We start from the raw sequence: 21,831 nt of genomic DNA on the forward strand, positions 1-21,831 counted from the left end.
AAGATAAAGCTCTCCTGATGAAGAGTTCCATTGATCAAAGATAATGCTCTGCTTGATGAAGAGTTTCACTGATCAAAGATAAAGTTCTCCTGATGAAGAGTTCCATTGATCAAAGATAAAGCTCTCCTTGATGAAGAGTTTCACTGATCAACGATAATGCTCTCCTGATGAAGAGTTTCACAGATCAAAGATAAAGCTCTCCTGATGAAGAGTATCACTGATCAAAGATAAAGCTCTCCTGATGAAGAGTATCACTGATCAAAGATAAAGCTCTCCTGATGAAGAGTTTCACTGATCAAAGATAAAGCTCTCCTGATGAAGAGTTTCACTGATCAAAGATAAAGCTCTCCTGATGAAGAGTTTCACTGATCAAAGATAAAGCTCTCCTGATGAAGAGTTTCACTGATCAAAGATAAAGCTCTCCCGATGAAGAGTTTCACTGATCAAAGATAAAGCTCTCCTGATGAAGAGTTTCACTGATCAAAGATAAAGCTCTCCTGATGAAGAGTTTCACTGATCAAAGATAAAGCTCTCCCGATGAAGAGTTTCACTAAAGGATTTAACCGGATCCTCCGTTCTTCGGTGATGAAGTTCATCTTTATAGATATTTATAGTTATCTGTATAAGGCTGGATGAAGATGTTCACTCTTCACAGCACATTTAGGCCTTGAAGTGATTCATCTGCAGCCCTCAGCAGATCTCTACAGGTGGCCTGTGATGTGGTTTCATCGACTTGATATTTATTACAGACATTCCTGCTGCCCAGAATGACACGGTATCACAGTCATTAACTAGAAAAGAAGGTAATGTTGACAATTTATTAAAACATCAGAAGAATGGAATGACGCGTGAGCTACGAATGTACCGCGATGAAGCAAGAAGACAAGTCTTACCAACGGAACGCCATAAACCAATCTCATATTCATGGATCACTTCATTGCCTTTGTACAAGCCTTGGAAAGAAATAAGTCAAGCTTTAAATGCATTACATGAAACAACAAGTATCCTGTAAACAATCATGTTGGCTGCCAAATATAAACTAATGTGGATTTGTAAGACCTCTGGTTTCTGAAGCACCTAAAAGGGAACTGGCCATCTTCCTCAGACATGTTCATGGTGCTTTTTATCTGTGAACTGTTTGTTACAGTCACATCTGCAAAGCGCAGAGCACAGCGAGCACCCAGCTACAATAATTCAGAGGTGCCGGACCACAACGTGCAGGCTGCGATGACGTCACTACGATGGGTATAAACCAAGCTTCATACAGCAGCTACAGCTGCCCAGAGGTGGCAAGGGTCAGCCCCACCGCCACTAGAACCACCGACATGTTAAAGGTGTGCCGGAGCCATACAGCGAGCATAGACATAGTTTTAACCACTGATCATTATCTTGTAATACTGGTGGTGGTACTGTATATGTATCAGGTTCTATCCACTTTGCATCGCTAATGTTAGCATAAATTTGACATGTTTTACATTCTTTTATTTTGACAATCATCGCTCAGTCACGTATATTAGCAGAATGAACCGAATAGAAAGAACCAAAAACGAATAAAATATCAACAACATAACGTAGCTTACATTGAAGTCACAGCAGCTACGAGTCATGGTGTCAGCTTTGTTCACTCTGGATCACATTAAATATCTCAGTCCTATATTCCAATCCTATTTCCATGCTAATGAATCATAGTCCTTGGTCAGCAGACCCTCTGCTAGGACTAGAAGGGCACTCTGAGCGACGGCCTCTGCCAATGTTAATGCAAGTACAAAATAATACTTGGAATTCAGTGGCTTCTTCTTTTCCATGCAACACCATTCCACCAAGTTCCATGAGATTCAGGCCAGTAGTGTTTTCTGCAGGATGCTGATCATCTGTCAGACAGAGGAACCCAAACGGAAAGCAAAACCCCTTGGCGGAGGTGCTAAGAAGAACTTTCCTTCCCAGCAGTTTTCAACCAAACATGTAGTGTAGAATTCTGTGGTGCTGCTGGCGTTACCGTCGGTAAAGAGTGGAGTAAACTGGGGCCCAGTAGTTAAAGTGTCTGCTGGCCTCACAGTGTGTGGTACAGGAGGTGAAATGTCACAGAGGCCCCGCTGTCTTTAAAAAAATATGCAAGGCATGGCTATAAAACACCCCTGTGTGTGTGTGTGTGTGTGTGTGTGTGTGTGTGTGTGTGTGTGTGTGTGTGTGTGTGTGAGAGACACAGATGATAGACAGCATCTCCCTGAAGTGTATTCAGCAGAATGAGAACATTGTTATTGATTTGCTGAATAAAGAATCACATGGTGCTCTCAGCCGTAGTAGTGAGGCCGTTTGATTGATTACGCGTTCACGAAGGGGGTGGGGGGGGGTCATGAAGTCACCAGCTGTTTACAGGAATACCCTCTGATATCATGTGAAGTATGAACAGATCTGAACAGAACTTGGGGAAGATTGCTTTGTTAACTGTGAAGCTCGATGCATGAATGTGTTCCACATCGTGACATGAATGGTGCTGATAACCTGAGTGAAGTCATTTCATGTATTACAGCAGTCCTGTAGTAAACACTGTTTGTGAAACCTATCATTGTAGACTTGACGGGTGGTTCTACTACAACAGCAGGGCTGTGACGTGTACCTGTCCTCCACAGAGGCTCAAGGGTGCCATCGATGACCACTCTGAGGAACTGGTGACCAATTCTTGGTCTTCGGTTGACATCAGTGGCAACCAACAGCAAAACATGCAGCCCAAAATAAATACATGTGTAATATTAGTTGCATTAGCGATGTTGAAGTATTGCTCTTAAAGTCCAGAACCAGACAACGCTGTTTATATTCATCTGTTTCAGGGACAAAGGAGCCAAAGGAGGCGTCTGACTGTGGGCTGAACAGTTTCAATAACCCGTCAACATCACAAAAATATGCAAATTGATTAAACTGATGAAGAACCAGATGAACCTGAACAGGACTTTTATATGTGTCACATTTCATCAGTAAGCGGACGACTGCATAGCATCTTAATTACTCAAAATATAAGGTGATTCAAAATATAAGGTGATTAATATGGCTCCCATGTTCTCAGTTTCAATAAGTAGAACACGTGGTTGACCACTTTAACCGTTAGTCTGGTTCGAGCGCTGTGATAGAAACGGGTCGATGCCGTCTGCTGCAGAGCTGTGAAGGCAGAGTATCGACTGATCCAGCCGTTGCTCTGGAGGTCTTATTGTCCTGACAGTGACCAGAGATCACTCAACCACTAATGGGCTCCAACTCAGCTGCTTTACAGGAGAATTTATTGTTGATATGATGTCATTATTTGCACAATCTCAATTGCTGGGTAGTCTTTGCCGTTAGCGCCTGTTATGAAATGATTCTTCCCATGGACTGATATGAATGCCATGAGGCTGGATGACTCTGCTTCACTGTCTCCATGTTGCTGATCTGTTCGTGGTACGTATTCACCTTGTTAGATCCTGGGGTACTTCTGGCCCGATACGGGGCTACTTACTGACTCAGCTCTCTATTAAAAGATTGTCGAGCTGGTGTTCTTGCGAGGGAACTCGCCTGGCTCTTCTAACTGCCGTTACTCCCGACGTCTACCCTGCTTCCTCCGGTCTGAGTGCGCTCGGCTGAGGGGCCAGCCTCGCCCTGGGGCGCTCCTACCAGTCGCGTCGGTTATGGCAGCTTCCCTCTTATGGATCCGTGCTCTTGGTAAATGCCAGGTTAGGTTTTAACGGCTAGGATTACTTCTAAAACCGTAAGGGATTGTTAAGTGGATTCGGTCTCGAGGATAACCTTACAGAACTCAGTTAGACATACAATGGATTTAACTTTTTACTGCCACGAGGAACTTTTACTACTTGAGCAAATAAATGCACTTGAGAAATTTACTTTAAATGCAGATGAGATATTTATTGCAGGTTATATTTAGTTAGTTATATTTAGTTAGTTAGCAAGGGTTAAGCTACAGCTCACTTAAAATGTTACTACACTTGATTCGTTACTTTAATTTTCTTCTCAGGTTATACTCATTAGTTTTAGATGCCGAGACGGCTCGGTTGGAGCTGGATCTTCAAAGGTGCGATGAAAAGGTTCTTTTGGAGTTGTTAGGAGCGAAGGTCCGGCCAGACCCTCGGCCCTCCTGCTCTCGCAGCGGAGTTCGGCCAACAGTCCTCAAGGCTCTGTACAAAGTCTTTCTAGGGCTGCTGTGTTCCTCCGTTGTTCAGTTGTTAAAGTCGAGCAGTGGGGAGAGGAAAATCTCCATCTTTCAATCTTTGTCCACGAACATTGGTCTTCTTTCCGTGAACAGAGACGAAGTCCTCCGACGCGGCTGTCGAACGAGGTCCAGTGTTTCTCCATGGATGGCTCGGTCGGCGTCCCATCGTGAATTCCCGTCTTGCTGTTTGCAAGTTACTTCTTTTATAACACTTTTGGGCTGCCTCTTGCGTCTCTCCCCCCTCTTCCTCAACACGGTCTCCCTCAGCCCATGATTAACATGACATCATTGATTTGGTGCAAGTGCTTCGAAAAGTACCTACATTTTGTGTGTGTGTGCATGAGGAAATCACCCCAACTTCCCTGTCTGGGTGTTCAACATCTGTTGCACTTCCCCTTTTCCTACACTCACACATTTCTAACAGATTAGTTATCATAATCACAGTTTTTACATTTGTTAAATCAGTTTACTTAGTACACATTTGCTTATAAAATGATTATTGATCTCATCCTTCATCATTATTGTGCTTTGTGTCTTTTCTTCTCAACCATCATTATTTCCCCATCCCTTGAAGCCAACACCCTGCTTACTTCCTCTTTCTCCGTACTTTCTAAACTCAAAAACATCTGTTCCTAACTCCACTCTTTCTGCTGACTCATCATGACAAAACACTCTTCCCACATCTCGGCTCCGGTCACACAGAATATTATAATAATCAGTTTTTCATTTGTTAAATCACTCTATGTATTAAACATTCGTTATGTAACGATCATACACTTTATCTTTCGATTACACTTTAACTATTGATTTCTGAGTATATGCTTTGTGCTTTTATATCCTGACCTTCCCCTGATCGTGTATGCATGTTTTCGAGGCAGCTCTCGTGAGCTCCACTCTTCTCGACAACCTGTATTTTACCTGTTGTTTCTGTCGTCCTGATGACTGTGAATGTAAAAAACAGAAACACAACAAGAGCAGCACAATTACACTTTTCCCCCATTTTATTTCTTCTTAAATAGAAAACTTTGCCCAGTAGGACAGAGTTGAAAGAACAGAAATTACAAAATAAATCCAAGAAAATAAAAAAACAAACACTATAATGACAACAGAGTCATTCATTCTGTTACAACTTAAAATCAGCCATTCATGCTGAAGGAGGAGCATCAACCCGACGGAGTGCTACAACGGACAGTACCTGCCTATGCACAACACAGGCAGGAGCAGGACCCTCGGACCTGCAGCACAGGACCAGACGACGTGGGGCTTCACATCACAGCTCAATGGAATCAGCTCACCTCTGTAGGCCGGGACCAGCCACAACATTCATGTCAACATAAAAGAAAGTCATTTATAAAAAGAGACAGCGACGTCTGACTGGAGCTGGCCGACCAGAGAGCTGCTCCCATCTCAGCCCACTGGACTTAAAGGCCAGGCTGGTTCCCACTTCACGCATCAAAGGCCTGGGACAGGTAGAGCTTCTGTGTTTACTCTCTATGATACAGTCAGTTTCATGTTTGTGCCTGCAAAACAACACCCACCCACCCACGCACACACACACGCACGCGCGCACACGCACGCACGCGCACACACGCACACACACACACACACACACACACACACACACACAGGCAGCATGATACCTAAAGCAGACTGTGCAAAACTCTTTGGTGATAATGAGTTTAAGAAAAGCAACATGAAAAACAACGCCATCCCACATGTGACATGGTGATACAATCTTTTCATTTTACACAGCTCAACAGCTCAACAGTCAGAGAGGAGAAGTGAAGCCTGCAAATTCAATAAATAAGACAGCAAAAGATCAGTTGCAGATATAAAATCCAGCAGTTGGGTTCACAGAAATCAAAAATTTAAATTTAAAATCCAGGAGAAACTATAACAGTGTTGTGTCATTTTACCAAAACCATAAGAGCTAATGGAAGAAAACCACTGTGAATGGAAGTATGTAATGGCCCTTATAAATCACAGGCCGTGGTTACACTTGTCTTATCAATGTGACTTTTGTCATCGGATGCACCAGGTCAACTCAGCTGTGTCCACATGTGTGTCCACACTTCAGTGTGACCTGCCTGATCCGATAGTGATCGGACACATTTTGTGGTCAAAGGGGCGGCTCTAGAACGATGAATAAAACATTTCATTTCCTGCTAATTCTTCACAATAAAGGTCCCCTGCTATTTTTGCTGCTTACTCTTCCTCCTCCAGTAATAGGAGACTTCAGGAAGCGTTGTGTTTTCATCAGCAGTAAGTTAACAGGACTCAGACAGCAGGTCTCAGCTGGGCTCCAGCCGGGTTCTCCTCTCTTCCTTATCTCTCCTCGGGAGATGATGTGGAGACCTATGTTTGATAAACTGTCTGGAGCGTGTCCACTTGCTGTCCACACACACCGACATCTGAAGTCAATGCGAGCCAGCCCACCTCAGCACGTGGTCTGGCTGATGGGATTCCAATGAGAGCAAGATCCGATCTCAGAGTGTACAGACTAGAGAAGTTAATGCGTCCGGCTGTGATGGGATGACAAAAGTCACATTGAACAGACGAGCGGAACCACGGCCGCTGAGATAGCTGTGATCTGAGTTTTGTCATTGATAAAATGTTGTTGACAATCAGTCTTTTGTAAACATTCACAATCAAGAGTTGAGTTCTATTTGGAGCACTGATGGTCTGAGAGTACATGGACACCGGTCGGTTTTCTGCACACAAGACCAATGGATTCAAGGACCATGACGGTGTGCTCCATTAGGCACACCTGCCGGGCAGATACCAGGTAACAGGCCAGAGGGGCCTCGGGCCCTTGCTGTAATCAGGCTCACAAAATATTTCTTTGATCATTAATCAATTATGTAATTCCGTACTAGAAGCCAGACTGTCTCTATGACAGTATACTGTTGTTCATGGTGGCGTTTCTTTAGATTTTCCTTAAAAAAGACATATTTTCAAAATATATCCATGTGAAGTCTTTAGTTTCAGTAAAAAATAAATTAGGTAGTGAAAACACCACGCAGTGAGAAGTGAGCACAGACCGGGTTCACTTTTCAGTTTGTGACAGTCTGCAGCCCGGCTTTTCTCACGCTGTCCTAACTGAGCCGTTATTGCTGGCCAGTCTCCTGAAGCCGTGGTCGTTCTTCTCCAGCCAGAGCTCGGCCAGCTGCTGGGTGGAGCCGTGCGACGAGGCCTTGGAGCCCAGACACATCTTATATTGCTTTGCCTCCAGGTTTGGGTCACATATGACGGGGTGGTGAACGTGCACTATCCCTGTGTCTGTGCTTCTGAACAACTTAATTCCTGACTGGACAAATTTATTAAAAAGGTCCACGTCCTCCAATCCCCACCCCTGTATAGAGGTATCAAAGCCTCCAGCTTGAACCAAGTCCCCCTTGTAGACACAGACGATCCCAAAGCCGTAGTTCCTCCACAGACCAGTCTTGGAGGTAAAGACGTAGTGGTTGTTGCTCGGGACCTTCCCAGCATACACCACCTTGGGGTCATATTGGCTGAAGATGATGGGGAAGTAGGTTTGCTCTCCCAGAGCTGTATTGGTCCGACATCGCTTGAGGAAGTCACTGGTGAAGAGCAGATCCACATCACAGTAGAAGAGCAGTGAATCATTGGAGAAGTGCAAGGAACCCACTTCCAAAGCCAGAGCTCTGGAGAAGGAGCCGGTGACGGGCTTTATCTCCATCTCGGCCCGAGGATACTTCATGTGATACTCCCTCATCAGCTCCACCTGCTTGACCCGCTCTGTGTTGTTGTCTGTGCTAAAGAGCAGGATCAGTAGCTTGACGTTCTGGTTTGGGATCAGACAAACTCGTTCAAAGTTAGACATGAAATGCACAAAGATGTCATAGCGCCCAGACAGAGGTACCAAGATGTTGACTTTCTTCTCTTTTGGTTCCCTCTGGTCCTGGCCAGAGGTGGCCAGCTTGAAGGGCACCAGCATCTTGAGGGAGTTGGACAGAAATGAGAGGGAGTCTGAATCCTTGTTGATATGGCTGGCCAGAGCTCTGGCATCCATCTCCCCCTCCTCTCTGAACTGGATCTGGCTGAAGGTCTGCTGCAGGTAGGCATGCCTCCTCACAGGAACTGTCATGGTCTTTCCTTTGTGCTTCTTGTACAGCAGCAGCAGATCGAGCACATACTCTGCCCCGTATAAGGGATTGACTCTCCGGTAGCCGTACTGGATTTCTTTGAAGTCAATGACCCGCCCTCGTGTCTTGGCATTGGCATTGATCATCTCCATCACTTGCATGATGATGTCATCCAGGGCTTGTCTTTGGGAGGAATCCATCCCGCGGCGGGGCGGCTGACCATCAGAAGACGAGAACAGGTACTTCCCTGTCAGGAACTCCCACTCCAGGACCTCCTCTCTCTGCCGTGGGTGGAAGCGCATAAATGAAGGTGGCATGCCAAGCTGGAGGTCCTCTCGGCTGGGCTCATTGGCTCCGTAGCGTCCCATCTGAACAATCTCCCGGTGGAGCTGAATGGTTCTGTGGCGCAGGTGTGCGATCTTCCGACTGAGCATGTAGCTGTGTAGGCGATACTGGTAAGGAGGGTTCTTGTTGGGGTGGAGGGTGATGGCTCGATGGATCTTGCTATTGTGGAGGTCTCGTATGTAGCCCTTCTTATTTGGTTCATAGTTCTCGTAGAAGAGCTGCTGCATCTGTGGAGACAAGAGATGGATTGTGTTAGTGCCACTGAGGCCATGTTTATTTGGATGTTACACATGCTCATTGAAATGGAAATGCCATGTCTGCCCTGAACCACGCAGCTTACTAATGACAGATGAAGGCACAGGTGTCACCACCAATTTCTGTTCCCAGCTGCACTCAGACCCATGATGTTGCGAGTACATGATAAGCACCTTGCAGTAAGTACCAGTCTGTTGAGCTACTGGGCTTCATTAAACGTTCCATAAAAGTGTTTCTACTGGATAATCGGCAGCCCACCCAAAAAGTGCGTTCAGAGCAGTTGCTTAAGCGTAGAGAATGGAACAAACATGAGGTTGTATTTTACTCAATCATCAAAGCAACAAGATCTGCCAGTAAGGAAGACCGTATGAGCAATTTATCAGATGCCAGTTGAACAACTGGAACATAAACTTCACCTCCCCGTCCCCTCAGTGGCCGACAGTGGCGTTTTTTGGAGGATAAAAATGATCGGGCAATAACTACTTTACACAGATACAAAAACAGAAAAAATTATAAATAACAATTCACATTTCCAACACAGTTTAACACAGATGGTCATCCTTTCAGAAAGATGTTTGGGATCCTGAAAGCCTGTTCTTGACCAGGTAACATCCCCTCTGAAGAAAACCACTCCACCTGAAATGGAATTATTTGTATCAGAGGTTTGGTTTATAACAATTTCCCACAGCGGGTGTTTGATCACTAGAGAAACTCTCAAATAAGCGCTGAAGAACATAATCCACATAATCTTTACGACCACAGTACTTTAAAAGAAAAATGACAAAAAAAGCCTAATTAGCCATGTTTCTGAAAATAAGTTGAATTCTTGTGGACTTGACTGAGACCAACCAGTGCCTCATTACTACCAGCAGGACCGGTCGGCAGTTAGTCTTCACATCAGCAGCAGAGGGAGGAGGATAACATAGAGCTGTTAGCCAGTTTACTGTCGACGGTTTGAACTCTATTGACAATGCAGCCCAAGGGCTTTAGGAAATGCAATGTATGTAACCTTATTCAAAGGGTTTTGTAGCTTTTATGCTTGTCATTTCGGAGATAAAGTCAATAAATAATAGTTTTTATTCTTGGGATGGTCAAGCCTCTCTAAACATTGGTGTTGTTTTAGAAAAATAGATTATTAATATGATGAACTTTCCTCGACAAATTTTTCCCTTTGCAAGATTATTATCGGTTACCGTATTGATATTGGCTCCAACTAACGAACTAAGATTATCGGACGTCACGATTGGCCTGGAGGAGTGTGTTGCACAGTCCACTGCTGGCAACAAGTGAGTAAGTGTTTACTGCATACCTGCTGGAGTTTTACAAAATGACTGTTCCTCAAATCGCAGGAGGCTAAAAGTGTAAACTTGCTTTGGAGCTGTGGGCAGGATCTCAACCAAGATCTCAAGAAGGCAGGGTTTGTGTGTGTTGCCTCTCAATGAAGGGAGCATCAGAACGGCTGCAGCCTCTAGAAAGTCTAATTTGAGAGGACTGCCCTGGAATGCAGCCACAAGCCTGATCCCCAGGGAAAGGCCTTACAGGGAATAAGACAGGACGGGCCTGAGAGCGATGGAAAATGATACCTGAAGCTGCATACGATCACAGGAACTGCCTGAGTAACTCTTTGCTTTTCCATGGCTTTAGCTCTGCCAATCACAACACACTGTAACCTTGTCATTAATGGAAGTCTTGAGCCGAGACGTGCCTTTAGAGGTGAAGGGTCAGCCTTTATCTCAAACCGGGTCATTGCATGTGCAACAACGAACAGAAATTAATGTGTGCCATTCTTTCAAACCCAAAAAACGGCCTGTACCTTTATATGACAAAGTTAATGTCAGTGACGGCTCCTCTGCCCCGTCTCTTCTCACAACTTTTTAAATGAACTGGTGATGAAGGGTGATATTAGGCTGTGATATCTGGAGGTGGGCAAGTATTCTGATCAAACATACTTATTCATAAGTAATCATAATTATTGACTTGGCTCTATAAATGCTTTAAAATTGAGAATTTGACTGCTGAACTTTATGAACAGAATTCCTGGGAGTTGAGGACAGGGTGCCATGCCATTTGTCTGAAGGCCCATTATTCTGATTCCCAATAGTCTGAAAAAGAACCTATTGGACAAAACCCCGTTTGTCCGACTGCTTATTACCACGAAAATAATTGCCCATTGAATGTGACAAATATCTCACAGTAGACCTGTCGAGGAAATGGTCGGGTGTAACACGGGAGCACAGCCTGGTCACAGTCATTCCAACGGCTGTAAACACTATGGCTGTATCAAATATCTCTTCTTCTTTTTACAATGATGGGAAAAATGTTGCGTAATTTATGGTGCCATTTGAAACTTTACTTTGCAACGTTAGTATATCCAGCATCGAGCAACAAAATTGAGTCTGCAGAGCCCTGAAGCTCCGCCCCGGCACAGAGCGCACTTTGTTCGTGTATTCAAAGTGTATTAATACTGAAGGTGTTGCTTGTCCAAACTGCACCAAATTCAACAGAGCACAGCAATACACCGGCCAAGTGTGAAGCCGATCGGAGGAACGGTTCTCGAGTAGGCGGAGGACACACACACAGACGGAGAGTCTTTTCTCTTTGTAGTCAGATAAGCTTCCAGTTACTGCTCCAGGCCTGTGTCTGTGTTATATTGGGACAAACGGAGTAGTTTCCCTCCCAGCAGTTTCTTTAAGCTAGTTCAGTTGTTGGCTCACACTGTATCCAGCAGGGTAACACCACTGGTCATCAGCTGACAGCCAATTGGTCAGGATGTTTAGGGCTCTCTCCTGTGGCTTCACATCATTAGGACCCGGCCTAATTACATGACCTCTACTTTTGTGGTCACCGTTGCAACTTATGACTCCTTAGTGCAATTTATTCACAGTCATTAACCTCACAACATCCCCCGACTCGAAAGGTTCTCTAACAAAGGCGGAGGGAAGTCAGAAGGTATTGCTGGGAGCTGCAGCCTTGTGTGCTCCATTTCAAACACATCAGTTCAATAGATCTTTACCCCAATACTGAGCTCATTTTAAATAAGCACTGTAACACATTATAGTAGACCCATCCATGGAACGGCTTGTGCTTTCTTTACTCAGAAAACTCAATATTTGAACTGTAAGGACCTGTTCAAACTCAAGATTCAGTCTATAAGAGCAACGGTGAAGGTTTTCAGGATACTCACCAAAATGGAGCCACCATATAAAATGGCAGGTCGCACCACATTCTCAAGACACACATGTATGTGTGTGTACTGAAGGGTAAGACTCTCTGACCACCAACAAACAAATGGAGGTTGTGCGTGGGGGGTGCGCTGGAATTAGAAGTTAGGAAGCTGTACCTGTCAGTTCTGAATTGGTTTGTCGCTGACTGTTTGAAACAGTGGCGGCCCTATCAGACACTCAGACCTACGACTGTTTTCAGTTTCATCGTACGTCTCCACTACTAAGCCAAACAAGTCAACCGAAACACAGTAATCAAAGCAGAGCAAGAGAAACAGTATTATCATACCAGCAACACAGTAGTATTAAGTCGTCTGAAGGGAAAGGAGACGCTGAACCAAGACACAACTGGAGTCCATGAGAAGGATCTGTGCTGTGATGACAGAGGTTCAGCCCCTAAATACACACTCTGCTACATGCCAGGCAGGCCTTAAGACTCACTTAGGACATCCTCCTGGAAGACAAGTCTTCATCAACCAACTACAGCGTTCACTCATTAACACATCCTAAAACACAGGACAGGTGATCTGTGATTGCTTCCTAAATTTATGTATTTCAAAGCTGTATTTTAATGCTCTTCTTAATGCTCCTCAAAATACAGGGTCTCCTGGACTTGAATCATACTTAATGTTCTGATAACCAGGTAAAACCAGACCAGACTGCAATTATACCAGATCAATTTATGAATGGCTCTGATTATAACAACACTGTTCCTGGAAAGCCTGGTAAGTCCATCTTCTCTGTTCCAATCATTATAAAGCAAAAGCAGCATGTGTATACATGCAGTATATCTTCAGTAGCTAGCGTAGCACAGAAGAGCCGATGCTAGTTAATGATGTGCTAACGTACTCTGTTAATGTTAGCTTCACAGGTTGCCATACAAGGTGCCGCCTGCTCATTAGGATCTAAACTAATCATTCACTCATTCACGCACAGCCCTCAGGAGAAAGGTGGGGTTTAGTGGACAACCCGCTTTACCTTCTTCCAAGCTCTCCGGCTAAAGAGCATCACTGGAACATGAGACTCAGGCACGGTTCACCAGGATAATGTCTTTTGTTGCTGTGGACCAGTTTTTTGTCGAGTAGGAGAAAACAACCCCTGATGATGTCAGGGTTGTCTCAGTTTTGGCTTGGAGACTACAAATTTATAGCAACAAGTTATTCAGATTTCGAGGCAGAGGGGCCTTATGGTAAAGGGCCAAAAGGCAGGATATCTATGAATCTGTCTCCTGCTCGTCCCACAACTTTGTGGAAGCACAACTCTAAATTGGTGGAGTACTTCTTCATCATTTATGATTACAAACTGTGAATATCAGGAGCAGGCAGTGTTCAGTCAGCTGTCTAAAGCAGAGTCGTGGTGTTAAATGATGCTCCAGTCACACAGCAAAGGAAAGCCATCAGCACCACCGACTGTGTACGTGTGCATGTTTGGTACAAGGAGAGGACATGCAGGCAGGGGAAGTGAGGCCTGAGGCTGCGCTGCCTGTGTTTAATCTGCAGGACAATAGGCAGCGGCTGCCTCTGAGCGGGCCATGCAAATCTAATTGAAGACGGCGTTATGCTGCTCTAATTGGCTCTTTTGTAAGCGAGGGTGGTCTGTCCAAACTCATTTCTCAACTCAGGAAAAAGCTTCCCACACCGAAGACACAATAGGTCTGTATTGATGTGTGTGATGGAAGGTGGTTGTTCCATCAACAGCATCGTGACAACAGACGACTTCATCAATGTTCGCCATCTAAGCAGTGGACTGCTGGTGAGGGAGCCTGAGTCCAGACCCCAGTCTACTGGACATCATGTGATGAGTGGACATCGGGCAAGAGACCGTCCACAGTGGACTGTGACGAGGCTGCCCGAGTCTCATTCTCACTGCCCCCAACTAAACATGGCTGGTACTTTGATTCACTGTTTGTCCATGTTGATAAGCAGAACTCCGGTATTTCTGAATAAAATGAATACAAACTTCCTGTATCTGTTTCAAATGTAAAGCCCAGTAGCGTTTCAGTGGACAGAGTCCCTTCTTTTCCCAACAAGGCTTTCATTGTGAAACGTGTTAAGGAAAATTCAGTTTTCATACTTCAAATGTAACGACTGGCTCTTGTACTTTACTACAAAATACAGCTTGTCTGGGAAATGAACACGCATGAAATAGGACAAAAACACTTTTTAGATGATTAATCCAGAACAAGGTGTTGAAAATGTATCAAATTAAAGCAACAGAAATAAACATGATGCTTAGTTGGCATGAACATTATATGAAAGGCCCCAAGAACTCATCTCAATAATAGCTTGTATTATTTGTCCTACGTTTAAGCAGGGACCTTATGATTTATGCTAACATTATTTAAGATGCGTTTATGTTCTTCATCATCTGTGATGCATTGAAAATATTGGTAAAGTGATTCCTGTATGTTTCAGTGCCATTTTAATCATATTTGATGATTATGGGGTTAATATTGTGAATTGTAGTTGTTTTTGGTCAGGACAATTGGGACATAAATGTACGTATTGTCCCATGGAGGCAAGCAGAGGAAAGAGAGACATAGGAGGCAAGCAGAGGAAAGAGAGACATAGGAGGCAAGCAGAGGAAAGAGAGACATAGGAGGCAAGCAGAGGAAAGAGAGACATAGGAGGCAAGCAGAGGAAAGAGAGACATAGGAGGCAAGCAGAGGAAAGAGAGACATAGGAGGCAAGCAGAGGAAAGAGAGACATAGGAGGCAAGCAGAGGAAAGAGAGACATAGGAGGCAAGCAGAGGAAAGAGAGACATAGGAGGCAAGCAGAGGAAAGAGAGACATAGGAGACAAACAGAGGAAAGAGAGACATAGGAGGCAAGCAGAGGAAAGAGAGACATAGGAGGCAAGCAGAGGAAAGAGAGACATAGGAGGCAAGCAGAGGAAAGAGAGACATAGGAGGCAAACAGAGGAAAGAGACATAGGAGGCAAACAGAGGAAAGAGACATAGGAGGCAAACAGAGGAAAGAGACATAGGAGGCAAGCAGAGGAAAGAGAGACATAGGAGGCATGCAGAGGAAAGAGAGACATAGGAGGCAAACAGAGGAAAGAGACATAGGAGGCAAACAGAGGAAAGAGACATAGGAGGCAAACAGAGGAAAGAGACATAGGAGGCAAGCAGAGGAAAGAGAGACACAGGAGGCAAGCAGAGGAAAGAGAGACACAGGAGACAAGCAGAGGAAAGAAACATAGGAGACAAACAGAGGAAGGAGAACATAGGAGACAAACAGAGGAATGAGAACATAGGAGACAAACAGAGGAAGGAGAGACATAGGAGACAAACAGAGGAAGGAGAGACATAGGAGACAAGCAGAGGAAAGAGAGACATAGGAGACAAGCAGAGGAAGGAGAGACATAGGAGACAAGCAGAGGAAAGAGAGACATAGGAGACAAGCAGAGGAAGGAGAGACATAGGAGACAAGCAGAGGAAGGAGAGACATAGGAGACAAGCAGAGGAAGGAGAGACATAGGAGACAAGCAGAGGAAAGAGAGACATAGGAGACAAGCAGAGGAAGGAGAGACATAGGAGACAAGCAGAGGAAAGAGAGACATAGGAGACAAACAGAGGAAGGAGAACATAGGAGACAAACAGAGGAAAGAGAGACATAGGAGACAAGCAGAGGAAAGAGAGACATAGGAGACAAGCAGAGGAAAGAGAGACATAGGAGACACGCAGAGGAAAGAGAGACATAGGAGGCAAGCAGAGGAAAGAGAGACATAGGAGACAAGCAGAGGAAAGAGACATAGGAGGCAATCAGAGGAAAGAGAGACATAGGAGACAAGCAGAGGAAAGAGAGACATAGGAGACAAGCAGAGGAAAGAGAGACATAGGAGACAAGCAGAGGAAAGAGAGACATAGGAGACAAGCAGAGGAAGGAGAGACATAGGAGACAAGCAGAGGAAGGAGAGACATAGGAGACAAGCAGAGGAAAGAGAGACATAGGAGACAAGCAGAGGAAAGAGAGACATAGGAGGCAAGCAGAGGAAAGAGAGACATAGGAGGCAAGCAGAGGAAAGAGAGACATAGGAGACAAGCAGAGGAAAGAGAGAAATAGGAGGCAAGCAGAGGAAAGAGAGACATAGGAGGCAAGCAGAGGAAGGAGAGACATAGGAGACAAGCAGAGGAAAGAGAGACATAGGAGACAAACAGAGGAAGGAGAACATAGGAGACAAACAGAGGAATGAGAACATAGGAGACAAACAGAGGAAGGAGAGACATAGGAGACAAACAGAGGAAGGAGAGACATAGGAGGCAAGCAGAGGAAAGAGAGACATAGGAGGCAAGCAGAGGAAAGAGAGACATAGGAGACAAGCAGAGGAAAGAGAGACATAGGAGGCAAGCAGAGGAAAGAGAGACATAGGAGACAAGCAGAGGAAAGAGAGACATAGGAGACAAGCAGAGGAAAGAGAGACATAGGAGACAAGCAGAGGAAAGAGAGACATAGGAGACAAGCAGAGGAAAGAGAGACATAGGAGGCAAGCAGAGGAAAGAGAGACATAGGAGACAAGCAGAGGAAAGAGACATAGGAGGCAAGCAGAGGAAAGAGAGACATAGGAGACAAGCAGAGGAAAGAGAGACATAGGAGACAAGCAGAGGAAAGAGAGAAATAGGAGGCAAGCAGAGGAAAGAGAGAAATAGGAGGCAAGCAGAGGAAAGAGAGACATAGGAGGCAAGCAGAGGAAAGAGAGACATAGGAGGCAAGCAGAGGAAGGAGAGACATAGGAGACAAGCAGAGGAAAGAGAGACATAGGAGACAAACAGAGGAAGGAGAACATAGGAGACAAACAGAGGAATGAGAACATAGGAGACAAACAGAGGAAGGAGAGACATAGGAGACAAACAGAGGAAGGAGAGACATAGGAGACAAGCAGAGGAAAGAGAGACATAGGAGACAAGCAGAGGAAGGAGAGACATAGGAGACAAGCAGAGGAAGGAGAGACATAGGAGACAAGCAGAGGAAGGAGAGACATAGGAGACAAACAGAGGAAGGAGAGACATAGGAGACAAACAGAGGAAGGAGAGACATAGGAGACAAGCAGAGGAAAGAGAGACATAGGAGACAAGCAGAGGAAAGAGAGACATAGGAGACAAGCAGAGGAAGGAGAGACATAGGAGACAAGCAGAGGAAGGACAGACATAGGAGACAAGCAGAGGAAAGAGAGACACAGGAGACAAGCAGAGGAAGGAGAGACATAGGAGACAAGCAGAGGAAGGAGAGACATAGGAGACAAGCAGAGGAAAGAGAGACATAGGAGGCAAGCAGAGGAAAGAGAGACACAGGAGACAAGCAGAGGAAGGAGAGACATAGGAGACAAGCAGAGGAAAGAGAGACATAGGAGACAAGCAGAGGAAAGAGAGACATAGGAGGCAAGCAGAGGAAAGAGCGACATAGACATGACATTAAACAGATAGCTGACCTTTCCAAAGCTCTTTTCAGGACGCAGCAGCAGCGTGTGAGTCAGCCGGCTGTGTTCTGATGGAGAAATGCCTTCAGGGATGTGACACAAGCACCGACATGTTGCTGATCACACCACTGTATGCAACCCTGTCGCTCTACGCTGTCTGAACGGCATCCATCCACCCATGCTTTCTCTACAAGACCTACTGAGCAGCAGCTGATCACACAGCAGTGTGACATCTTCAGTAGCACGAGCTCTCAAAGGAAAACATTGGATGACAGTATATCAGCTCTTTGGCAGTTGGACGCACTATTGATTTCCTCTGCTCCACAGTTAGGTCATAGCTGGACTCGATGATTCAACACATTGGCAGGAATCCCAGTTCACAGAGCAGCTGGTTGAAATGTGACCGAGTAACACTAACCCCCCCTCAGCTACTTCACTGCACTGTTTCCATGACATTAAACTCTGAGCCGTATCCATCAAACCCAAAGAGTGGAAGTGAAGGATCATCATTTTGATCTGCTTATACATTTCTTACACTGCAGTGTGTACATGATGCGCAGCACATGAAGACATTAAGGCTGGGTTGCACCGACAAGGATTCATTTTTAAACCTGATTAAATCCGGTTTTAACTTAACTTAATGTTGCACCAAACTTAAAAACTGGTTTAGATTAAATGATCTAAATGTCAGTTTAATTTTGACTCTAAACTGATTAAATTCAATTGTGTTGCACCAACACGTTAAACTCCAATTTAAGCTGTGATCCAGTGTCAACTTTAAAACTGCCTTTTTTAGATGGTTTGATTAAAATAAGTTGTGAACAGGAAGATTAGACCAACTCACTGTGCGTTGGTCTGATATTTATCTTCTATTATTTGGCCGTACTGCTCCATTAATTCAGCCAACATGTTGTTGTCAAAGGAGGAGAAATTAGAGCTTCTCTGCTGAGTCATCATGACATCCAAACATTAGGCGAACTAACTGGCTTTTTAGCAAACAATGGAACGTTTTGTTCAGGAATACAGAGCAGCCAAAAGTTACTTATAAGCCCCGACAGCACAAACATGTATTTATTGTAATTTGGGTAGGCAAGCATCTCCATATTGATTAAACTCTATTCAACTTGACTTTATTAAACTTGATCGTATACATGGGAGTGTGATGAGACCTCTGGTCAGACGATGCACATCACAATAAAGAGTCGATGCTCTTGATAAGAGCCATTATCTGAATATGAGCTGTTATTACTCCAGCATGCTAAGAGCACAGCTGAAGGAGGAGTGTCTTTGGTTTGCGGGTCCACTGAGGACTGGACCGGACTGGGTGACCGGGAGCAGAAAAGGCCCTTTGTTCCCTCTGTCCAGATGTCTTCTTTAGCCCAGGCTCCGGGGAGAAATGGGAGATATGCACTGTTAGACTCAATTACAGAACAGAGTTCAGACAACGTGGAAACAAAATGAAGATTTCTCACAGGTCTCACAAACAGAAAGACAACTAGAATTCTGACAGCAAAGTCTGGATTGAGAAAACATATTTCTCAGATTCTGCACCACTTCACCACCTCCTCAATACAATGAAGGTGAGTGTGCTTCTGTTTGTGGTGCTCATACCATTAAACAGCATCACATTGTTCCATAGCTTCGTTGAGAGAAGTTTAACTAGAAACGTACACTTCCTCCTTGTTGGGAACAAGTGAAAAAAGAAAACCTCTATATGGACCCTCAGATATTTTATCTTGATCATCATGACACAGTGTAGCCCAAACATCCTCCCACCTGGGGGACTCATGGGCCCCACTGGCTTTCTTTGGTGGACATGGCCTCAGTCTTTCACATAGCAGCCTCTCTTTTAATATCCCTGGGCCAAAATGGAAACTGGACAGAGAGGATATGAACTGAGGGACCTCTGATACTGGACCCAAACACAGAGTCAAGTCCCAGTTAAGTCTGTGTAAGTAAAGATACCACGTGTGTGTTTTCATGGAGCTGTCTGAATACAATGATGCTGAAAACACCTCTCCCCACAGCTTTTGGTTGTTGGATTTTGATTGGTCAGCTGTGTGGCGGTGAGGAGGGAGCCAGGGTTTGAACCACCGGTAGTTCTGTCACTCTTCATGTGAACCGAGTGAAACAGTACGAATGTCTTCCAGGAAAGCCTGTCGGGAAATGTGTGCCATTACCCCCATAATCTAACGGTTCTGTTCTTCCTAACCCTGTCCTGAGGACATACAGCCAAGCATGTGGCAAAAGTACCTCGCTGGTGTCTCTTGTCAAACGCACCCCAAAACACTGGATACAGGCTTTTCTTCATGTCAGCATGAACCCAAAAGACCTGCCGCAGCCATGCTGTTGCTGATGACCCATTCTTCAAAGTGAGATATACCGACTTTGTTTTATGTGACAACTCTCTCTGAGTGTCACCAGCACCAAAAGCACAGTATGCACAGCTAGGGCTGAGCTAGGGCTGTCGCAATAACTGCAATATTGCGACACACAAGCTAACTGCAGGGGATGGCAACCAACCGTCACAACTGATATGTTCATATTTGAGCGTGTCTTCTGAGCTGACATGTGCACATCTGGTGTTTTTCATGGTTTATTATACTGCGCTTAATTGCTCTTCTGTGATCCACATTCAACAATAACCAAGTATTTCATTCGTTTTAAAACTGCCATCATTTAAAAAGCAACAATATACACAGAAATAGCCTAACAATAAAGCGTATATATATGGAACTAAAATCAGGAAAAAGGCAAGTATACTGCTGTTGAGCCAATCATTGTCACTGCAGGATGAAGTCATGTGCAGTGCACATCATCAGCTCTACAGAATACAGTCCTATACTGAACATAGCAGCAGATGTGTAAAGCTGCGAGGTGGAAACTACTCACAGCATCCCTCTGTCCATACAGGGAGACCAAGAGGGCCGCTCCACCACAATGACCAGACGAAGACAAAAGCAGAACTAGACGCGTCACTTCCGTCTAGATTAGGCTGCACTGGAACAGATACGATCAGCCAGCTAACTGAGGACTCGCCAGCACTAACACAGGTCTTCATCACGTTGTATGGGTACTATGGGTCACCTGCTACTACTAACACTTCGGACTGCTCACGTTTGTCAATCCTTTTTTAGCGATGCCAACATATTCCCAGAACTCGTGACTACAATGATGGCTACAGCTTCGGGTATCCTTTCCCATTCAGATGTTTTTACTACCCAACTACACGGTTCATACAGAAACATGCTGACGTCTCATTAACCAAATGACAGATTGAGGAGTTCAGAGAATGACTGCTGCTGGGGCATTGTGGTGTACATGTCAACTTGGAAATATTACAAAGATGCAGTTCATTATCGTGCTACAACAGACGATATGATATAATATCGATCTATGAAGAAGGCCAAAACGCAGAGAGACTACACCATGGTCAAAGATCTGAAGAGGGCTCGTGGTCATCATCCTGCCATACCAGAGGCTGCTCTCACTAACCAAGAGCCAGACACACTTTCATCTGGTATTTAAGAAAACGTCCCCAAAATATCCACTCAATGACAAACACAGAGAGGATGCTCCCTGACTGGCTCTATGTTCTACTCTCACAAAGTGCTGTGGTGTTCATGAGAGACGGGTGTCTTCAGCTCAGAGACGGTCCACTGTGGTGTCATGTTGGCAGCTCTATGTGTCCTGGACTGCAGCCTGGCACCACAATGGAGGGATACGGACTCGTCCTTTGTCTGAAACTCCGAGTCCACTACCAGGATCATCCACTTCCGACACACCTCCAGTTGTCCTCCAGCTAAAGACCGACGGCAATTGTCAAAATTCATGTTGGATTAAGAAAAGAAATCTAGAGTTTTGCCCGCAACCCTCACGCAGGGATTCTCAAAGTGGGGTCTGTGGAACTCTGCCGTGGGTCCGTGACAGGTTTTCAGAGTCATTCATTATAAACCTCCGCTCTAACGCCACCCAACTGAACTCCTGTTTCCAGGATAATTGAAATGCTTGGTGGGCCTCTGATCATAAACGTTGTCCTTATCTTCTTGTGAGAGCCCGATCAGTACTGCACATGTGCAGCTCTCAACCGAGATGAGAAGGAAGCCAGATGGCTGACTCTGCAGCTCCTTCCATCATCAACTGTTTAATTCATTTTTACCACTCGTCTGATCTGGCAGGTGAGTTGGTAGCCCAAGATGTTTTCTCCTTACCCCGGGCAAACAGGCAGTCCTAATTGTTGAGCCCTGCCTGATATCAATTTGATAAATATAATAATGAATGTTAACAGCAAAGTG

At 44.9% G+C, this 21,831-nt stretch overlaps 1 protein-coding gene across 1 annotated transcript in view; it reads right to left on the reverse strand.

Moving 5' to 3' along the window:
• Positions 1 to 5,173: 5,173 nt before the first annotated feature.
• The window catches only part of chsy1 (chondroitin sulfate synthase 1), a 53,405-nt gene continuing 36,747 nt past the window's right edge, over positions 5,174 to 21,831 (reverse strand). Inside the window, exon 3 of the mRNA XM_079293087.1 lies at positions 5,174 to 8,873. Coding sequence (XP_079149213.1) covers positions 7,281 to 8,873 — 1,593 coding nt within the window. The 3' untranslated portion in view covers positions 5,174 to 7,280. The remainder of the gene's footprint in view (positions 8,874 to 21,831) is intronic.

The sequence above is a fragment of the Melanostigma gelatinosum genome, assembly GCF_949748355.1.
Source record: "Melanostigma gelatinosum genome assembly, chromosome: 2".
NCBI lineage: Eukaryota > Metazoa > Chordata > Actinopteri > Perciformes > Zoarcidae > Melanostigma > Melanostigma gelatinosum.